The sequence below is a fragment of the Carya illinoinensis genome, chromosome 5, assembly GCF_018687715.1.
Source record: "Carya illinoinensis cultivar Pawnee chromosome 5, C.illinoinensisPawnee_v1, whole genome shotgun sequence".
NCBI classification, from domain to species: domain Eukaryota; kingdom Viridiplantae; phylum Streptophyta; class Magnoliopsida; order Fagales; family Juglandaceae; genus Carya; species Carya illinoinensis.
The window spans coordinates 49,370,863-49,379,765 of record NC_056756.1 but is presented as its reverse complement, the minus strand read 5'-3'; the positions used below and the strand labels follow the sequence as shown (position 1 = coordinate 49,379,765).

The 8,903-nt window shown below is 37.5% G+C and overlaps 1 protein-coding gene across 1 annotated transcript; it reads right to left on the bottom strand.

The window, feature by feature from the left end:
* Positions 1–7,043: 7,043 nt before the first annotated feature.
* LOC122311504 (protein SRC2 homolog) lies at positions 7,044–8,161 on the bottom strand. Its single transcript, XM_043126079.1, has one exon. It carries the CDS (start codon positions 7,953–7,955, stop codon positions 7,104–7,106), a length of 852 nt encoding a protein of 283 aa, XP_042982013.1. The 5' UTR covers positions 7,956–8,161; the 3' UTR covers positions 7,044–7,103.
* Positions 8,162–8,903: the final 742 nt, after the last annotated feature.

Here is an 8,903-nt window from a genome sequence, read left to right as displayed (position 1 = left end):
ATGGACCCCGATGGCTTCTTCAATTTCTATGGAGAAATTTCTATTGTACTGCAACTATTTTTGCTTATGGAATAATGAATACAATAGCTAAGATTTACTTACTGCTCCTGTTTTACAATGCATTTTTATACATGATCAATGGCACCTGACTTTGACTGAATTCATTGCTAGTCATCTAGATGTTCATACATGTTCTTTTATTGAAAGTTAAGAATTTTCTCATCTCAAGCTGTAAATACAATTGGGAGATTGATAGTTTTGGTCATTAACTAGAAACAACCATAGATGCCTTCCAAGTGTTTGATAGAAAGAATTCTGAGTAATCATGTTACTTTTCAGTTGTCATATACAAAATTCAGCCCTCAAATTGTTTGATATTTTGTCTAATACAAAATATAATAATTATACGGGCAATCACATATAAAATATAACAATTATATTTATTACCGGGCCAGATTGTATGATTAGCTATATAAGTTCCCATACATGATTAGAGTTACACAAATTAAGATGGTGAACCTCGCATCATTCGTTAAGTATAACAAGTCTTGTTATATATTGTTCAACATTTATTGCCACTAGCAACATTATGCCTAGCTACTAACTTAACTATTACAAAAAAAAAAATTCAACATAAAATTTTTACCTAAATGAACTATGATTTTGCTTTTATTCATATCTTTCCTATCATTCTATACCAATCATGTATGCCACTGTTATGCTTATAATGTTTTGTTATGACGCCTGTATAGGGACCTGAATATGGACAAGAGTTGGATCAATATTACATATAGGTTTAGAGATCAAGCTTATGGTGTGGGAGTTCAAAATTTTCTCTCAATGGAATGAGATCATGCATCTAGAAGGAATGTTATTAGACGTCCTTGTAGAAGATGTCTTAATAACTATTATCATACCATCCATATCATTGAAGAACATCCTTTATGCGAGGTTTTGATTAGAACTACACACGATGGATATTCCATGGTGAAACTGATAATTTTGTCATGATTAGCACCCACAATGATAATGACCATCCTAATGAGCATAAAGATTACGTTGATGACATGGAAAACATGTTAGATGATGTTTGTTTTAGGAGATTTATGGATAGGTGTGAAGCTGATACCGATGGATATCAAGGACCCACAAGTACTCCATTTGAGCAAACAATCTTTGAGTAAAAGGTGAGGGATCAGTTTCGGCTGGTGCATGTCCAGCTTCAATAGCTATAAGTAATGCCAAAAATTCATCTTCAAAACCCTCGCATGTAATCCCAACACAATGGTTGATCTCCGTGGCTTTTTTATCTATCCAATCTGACAACCTCGGATGAAACGAGTTTGATGGAGTAGGTTATGTCCCCTCAACAGAGCATCTACCCCTCACTTCTTCCTCCCTCCTTTCATCCATCATCTCCACTCCACTTGTAGACTCGCATACTACCAGAGCCCTTTCCATTGCAACTTCCTCAGAGTTACCCTGGCTCTTCCTACACTGTCAGGGTTAACATATAGGGATTTTTCAACAACTAAAGAGGATTTTGGTGCCTTTAACAATTTCTATGCAGCTGAGGATAGCTCTGTTGGCCCAAAGGTCATCGCCGACATGTTTTGTGGCTTCTCATAGTGACCTTGCTTTCATAACCATGATGGTAGGAAGCAACCCAGAAAGGTCCATCATACCCTTATGTGCCTCTCGACTAGAGATTGACCCTCTCAATGACACAAGATCCAGCTACGTAGCCTCCTCAAATCACAAGCTCACTCACGGCGCAAGGTTTCTAGTGTAGAGGTTACTGAAGATAGCCCTTGAAGTTGCTGGTGAAGAGCTGTCGATGTTGAGCTGTTGCCACTATTGATGCACCATTACCAGCGATGGGATAGTCACTCGCAAGCTATCATTGGGTTGTTGCCATTGTTGGGCCGACAACTCAATAGGCCTAGATGTGGATATGGAGCCCTTCTTAAAGGAAGGCCCAGTCCTTTGAGATGCCAGCTCTTGTCCTTTCCTTTTGTCCATTGCCAAAGGACACTCCCGTGCTACCCATTTCTTTCTATCATTTTCTCCATTTTGTGAAACCAAAACCTGTCCCATACCACCATACTCCACCACCCTACTTCCTACCAACAACCTCAGCATATGTCCTAACTTGCCCACCCATCTCTTTCCCCTTCCCACCCACCACCCTGAACCACTAGTGGAACTTTGGAGAGGCAAGATAGAGCATGCCTCATCTTTATGGACAAATTTCTCCAACCCTGTCTTTCATCCCTACTGAGAACACGAGTAGGCCTCGACGCACATTATCATCAAATTCAATAACTTCCAAGTAACGTCCAAAGGCATTTGAACACCAATGAGCAACTATTGACAAAGACCCAACCCAAAAAGTCCTGAAAAAATCCTTCCTTCCCTCCAAAAGGTAGCATTCTTCCACTATATTTGCCAGCCAAATAGCGCTTGAAAGGCTAAAAATCATTTCCTTTGTAACCTTCCTGCCTCTTTCAATAATATGGAAGAAATTTTCCCACTCTAATGATAATATGAAAACCTTAGTTTCTATCAATAAGCATTTAAAGTAGCCCATCTTAAGCTAGAATTGTAACAAACCTAAGAAAAGCTAATGGGATGATGATTCCTGTGTAGATCACGAGAAGGGATCACCCATGGTAGAATTGTACATAGAGAAAACTTGCCAAGCAAAAAAACCTAACTTTCGAAAACCACAAAATCAAAATATATCCACTACACAAAATTAATCAACCTAAATTTATTTAAACTGGAGAGAGAGAGAGAGAGAGAGAGAGAGAGAGAGAGAGAGAGAGAGAGAGAGAGAGAGAGAGAGAGAGAGAGAGAGAGAGAGAGAGAGAGAGAGAATTTTGAAAAGCACAAAATCAAAATATATCCACAACACCAAATTAATCAACCTAAATTTATTAAAGAGAGAGAGAGAGAGAGAGAGAGAGAGAGAGAGAGAGAGAGAGAGAGAGAGAGAGAGAGAGAGAGAGAGAGAGAGAGAGAGATGACTAAGAAAGAATAAACATTGGCCTCGACGACAAATCACATAGAAGAGGGATTTGCAAGAGGTTAGGATTAAGTTTGGAACAAAAAATTGGGCAGGATTGATTTAGGTGGAGGAGAGAAGGAGAATCAATGGGGAGAAGAGAAGAGAATGGAGAGAGAGAGAGAGAGAGAGAGAGAGAGAGAGAGAGAGAGAGAGAGAGAGAGAGAGAGAGAGAGAGAGTGAGAGAGGCCGGAGAAGAGAAAGAAGGAAGGTGATGTCGAATGAAACGGTGCGTTTCAAGTTACCACCCCAAAACGAATTGTTTCAACTCTATAGCCTACTCCCATTTCATTTAAATTTCCTTCCAGCCCAAAACTCATTCAATTAAAGCAAAATAAAAATGAACCGTTTCTTTTAATGGGATAGGTATGGGTGTAAAAAAAAATCGATAAACAAGTAAACCGGACCAAACTAGTGGGATCGGTCCGGTCCCAAGGTTGGTTCGGTCCGGTACCGGTTTTATTTTTCTTAAAATTGGTCAAAATCGGTCTAGTTTCAATTTTTTTTTTCTAAAATCAGACCAGACTGATTTATATATATTTTAATTTTTTTTATTGCATATAATATTTATATATAACTATATACAAAATAGTTTTGTATTATATGATAAATCACTAATTAATATAATTTTAAATTTTAAAATCTTATATCACTTTGTTTATTGTGTTAATAGTTATATTAATATTCTATAGTGCATATTAATAGTTATAGTAATATTATATCACTATATATTATAATATACTATAATATATCATTATAGTCAATAAGACAATTATAATATATATTATAATATACTACAATATATTGTCACAATAGTATTATATACTATAATATATTATAATATATTATATATAATATAGTAGATTAAAACCGGTAAAATCGTACTGAAAACCGGTAAAACCAGATTATCAGTTTAGAAGGATAACTAGTGTGTAATCGATTTTTAAAAATGTAAAATCGTTACATACTAATTTGGTGCTAAATTTTGTAAAAAATTAGATCAAACTGGATCGATTACACCCCTAAGTACATGTGAATGACCCGTGCGCGTTCGTCGCCCAACTTGCCTTCATTCATATTTTTCCTTAATGAGGAAGCTGGGACTACCATGACGTCTAAATTTTTTTGGGGTTCGGAGGATCCATTAGACTTCGAGCTATATCGGTCCAATAATTCTTTCGGGCTGGTCGGAGGGTCCTTCTTTAGGGAATCTATAGTGGCATTTAGGCCTAGTTACTTCATAATCGCTTTGGGACTTTCTTCCTGCCGAAAACCAAATATCTATATATATTGCTTTCAAGCAAATGGGCCTTTCTTTCTCGAAAGGTGTCTTATATTTCGTTCGCTGCATTGCGGTTGAGATGTTTGTAATTTGGCTGTTGGGTCAGTGCATATGGGTTGTGTTTCTATTCATGTAATTTGTAAATTTGTTTTTATAAGATTTTTGAATAGATGAAGTATTTTTTCTGATAGGTAGATAGATAGGGTACTTAAAGAACCTGCGCACCTATATATAAAGTAGATCATAGACTGCTTATTCTAACCGATGGATGATCCATTCGAGGAGAGGGCTGGCTTGCTGCAACTACTTATTTCAAAGCTCTTGACAACAATTCATCAATTAATCACCCAAACACACCCAATTGACAGGTTTGTTGCAAAGACACCTCCGTATCAGGACTTTGTAGCAAAGGGAAAATGTATACTAGAGAGAGCCGGTGGGAGATGATGTCGCAGCTGTACTATGATTCTCTACATGCGGGACAGTGAGAATATTTATGGGAGCTCAGATTCTCAGAGCAAACACTCGTATCTACCAAGCAAGGTATGTTCCCAGTGACTACGGTACGATAAGACGATAATTGTTGTTATTATTATTATTGGTTTATGATTTAATTTTCTTGACCCTATTATTGTGTATTAAAAATAAAAATAAAAAGGAAACCCACTTGATTGGCTACAACGTGAAGAAGTGAAGCATATCCTCAGCATCATTCTTTTGGCCTTTAGGTCAATGGGGGTTCCACGGGCCACGAGGCAAGTGGATGACCAACCCCACCATGTCATATTCCTTCTTCAAGTAAAACCAAAGCACTAGAGTCAGGCATATTTGGACGTCCGCGTTTTGCCCACTCTGGAAGTCACAGTGACCGCACGTTCAGACTGTAGCTTACTTTCTCTCTTTTCTTTTTTTTTTTTTTTCTTTTTTTTTTTTTAATTTTTTTAAATAATAAAACGAATTTCTTTCAATCATAAAGAAACATTACAGAGATATATAAAAAAGTTTTCAAACTACAAGCAAACTACTACTTTTAAAACTCTCTAATACATAAATTTTTTTTTATGACTAACATAATCTTGTCCATTTTAATAACTCTCTACAAATAAACATTCTGAGAGACAGCACTCTATTTATGATAGAGTTAAAAATTGTCTAAAATAAGGTAGATGACACCTTTTATGAATAAAAGTTTAAGAGACAAAATTTTTTTTTTTTATTTACCTAAAACAAAAGAAATAATAGAAATATAAACATAAATGAGAAAATAACGGATTATAGTTTGAAAAGTTATAGATCTACATTTTTAACTTTGGAGGAAAACAAAAACACCAAACACAGAGACTGTAGTGGCGAGTGAGAGACATACGCCACTCTGGAAGTATGGTAGACATTTAGGTATGAAGAAACTGATGGCCATGGTCCTAGAAATGCCGCAGCCATATAGCTCCCTTTGCGGTGGGGCGTGGATGTCACGCGCGCACTTTGGACTACTAGTGTGACTCAAGTGTCATTTCATTTGATGAGATTCTTTATCCGTCTGAATGATCGGCATTTTAAGAATCTTGCGGTGAGGTGCATGGTGATTACCGAGTTTCGGAGAACAACAAATCGGCATTTTGTCATATTTTGAATGGAAAAACAAACAAAAATAGAAAAAAAAGAAAAAAAGAAAAAAAAAGAAAAGAAAAGCTAAATAAAAGAGGAAGGAGGGATGAATGAGGGAGTGAGGAGCCAAAACTCCAAACCGCTACTATGGTCTAGGTTCTTTTGAGGGGTGGATGATCTAAAGAGAAGGGACAGAGTTTGTTTATCCGTTTTCTCTATAGGGCTTAGTACTTGTTTGAACATTGACTTGGAGTGTTTTAATTTTATAAATAGTGATAAAATTATTTTAAAAACATATTTTATTGAATTTTAAAAAAATAGAGAAAATTTTAAATAAAAATATTAAAAAATTATTTGAATATTATTTTTTATTTTGAAGTTTGTAAAAATTATATTTATTTTTGTGTTTGAATAATAATTAAATTATAATATAAATAAAAATGTCAAAAATTTAAAATTAAAAAGTATTTTATGTTTGAATGATGCTTGAAAATAAAGTTACGAAAAATTATAAAAATTGTATAATTTCCAATCATGAGTAATAATGTTAATGTCAAAAACTTAGTGTAAAAAAGTTTCAAACAGTTAGAAGGTCTCTTTTATCTTATGAGCATACATAGGAGATATCTAGTTCTAGTAATTGCAGGTAAGTTTTTCAATTTGTATTTGGGAATTGAAGGCCAGTTTGCAAAAGAAGCAACAGCTGCTAAGAATTGCTTGTATCAAGACATTCATTTGCTTCCTAAGAAGACTAAAGAAATTAAAGCTGGATTTCCTTATTCGAGGGGAAATGTAATTGTAGTTTTTTCATTTTCTTGATATCAATAAATCTGAGGTAATCTAAAAATTTTAAAAACTACCAAGTTGGACATTTTTTAAAGTCAAGTCAACCACTCATCAAATTCGGCACAATACTTTTTCGAAATATAGAAAAACGTTTTTGTGCTTCAGTATTGAAATATTGAATACGACATAAGCAAGCACGCCATCACTCCTTTCTTCATCTCTCTATCTCTCTCTCTTCTTGTTTAGGAGCCATATGCATCCATCCATCCGCTCCTTCTACCCATCGAAAGAAACATTTATTGGATTCTTAAAAAAAAAAAAAAAAAAAAAAAGGAAATAACATCAGAATTAGGCCCCCGTAATCTAGAAGTCATCCCCATCGTACCCAGCATCATCCTCCAACTGCTCCTCTACCCTCTCGGCTGCCTCGTCGGCGATCTTGTCCTCCACGTAATCGGCACCTTCTGCTATTGCGATTCCACCCAACACCCCTGCCACCGCTCCCACCGCCAGTCCAGTCCCCATCCCAAACTTGCTGTCCTTCTTCTTCTCCTCCACCTGCCCGTAGCCATACTCCCCCCCGTACTGTGTCTGCCCGTAACTTGGTTGCCCGTAAGGTGTTGGTGCGTTGTACCCACTGTAGGGGTACCCACCGGCCGGTGGGGCCGCTGAATAGTAAGGATCGTGTGGCGGTGCTGCGTATGGGTTACCATAGGGTGGCGGAGCAGTGTAGTCGTAGGATCTAGAAGCCGATGGTGGTGGGACCCCATAAGATGGCGCGTGATAGGGGTCCGGCGCGCGGTAGCGTGGCTGTCGTATTTCTACGTTAACATCAATCTTTCCGTGGGGCCTGCCGGAGGGTCGCTTGAGCTGTAAGGTTCGGTGGGCGCGCTCATTGAAGCCGACGTCGTCCAGAACCTCCGTGAGCTTGAGGCGAGCGGATCCGATGAGAGGCTTGGTTTCTTCCTCGGAACCGGCGTGGACGATGTCGATGTAGAGAGTGGGGTAGTCGTCGATGGAGCCGGGCAAGGGAAGGACAAGGGTTTCGTCCCAGTGGGGGCACGTGTCACCCTCCTCGTCGACCTTGGAGGAGCATTTGTTGTTGGGGTCAACCCATAAGACGGCGTAGGGCCTGATGGGGCCATGGCGCCAGTTGATGTTCTTGAGATCCCTAGCCGAGGAGATCTTGATCTCTAGTTCGTATCGAGAGGCCATTATTTTTGAATGGGGTGTCTTGTAAAGATGAATGCACTGGAGAAGGCCGAATGTTGTGATGTGAGTTGGGAACCAGATCCTGTATTTATAAGTCCCAAGGAGAATGCTGTGTTTCTAATTGCCCTTGACGATACTGAGTTGGCACTTGACAGGGCTAGCGGACTGATGGGAATATGTTGAAAAGGTAAAGGTTAAATTGGGCAAAGAAGTTAGGATAAGGTTATCATAACTAGGCTGTCAGTGTGTGAAATGGTAATAGGAATGCTTAAGCAGTAAGCAAACGAGTGGGGGAGTAATTAGTTGGTTTTTGTTGGGGGTGGAATGAGGGGGGGGTGAAACTACTTTGGGGGGGGGGACTACTGGGGGAGTGGGCTGTTTGGAGCCACGCGCCTTGATATTCTCTCTTATATTTTTTATGGGCTTGTTTATTACTTCTTCTGCCACTATGAAAATTGATTTCCCACGTACCAGACGCGCAAAACTCGTTGGAATTCGATTTGACTTATACCCTTGGGCCCAGGTTACACAAACTCATAGATGCCTTCTAGATAGTATAAGCAAGACCAAGACCACGTCTTATTAAATAGGAAGGAAAAAACAAAACACCCCAACTAACATATATATATATATATATATATATATAGTATAAGCAAGACCAAGACCAAGACCACGTCTTATTAAATAGGAAGGAAAAAACAAAACACCCCAACTAACATATATATATATACATAATAAACACAAATTAAACAGATCGAGGTTCCCCCAAGTTTAACATAACACATTATAATTTTTAAGAAAAATCTAGTTATAAACATAAATGTGCACTAATATATACACTAATTTAATATGATTGGTCAAAAAGTAAATTTTATTAAAAAATACTAATTTAAATTTTGAATATAAAAAAATTAATATTAATATATAAATTAATACGCGATTTTATTTGCA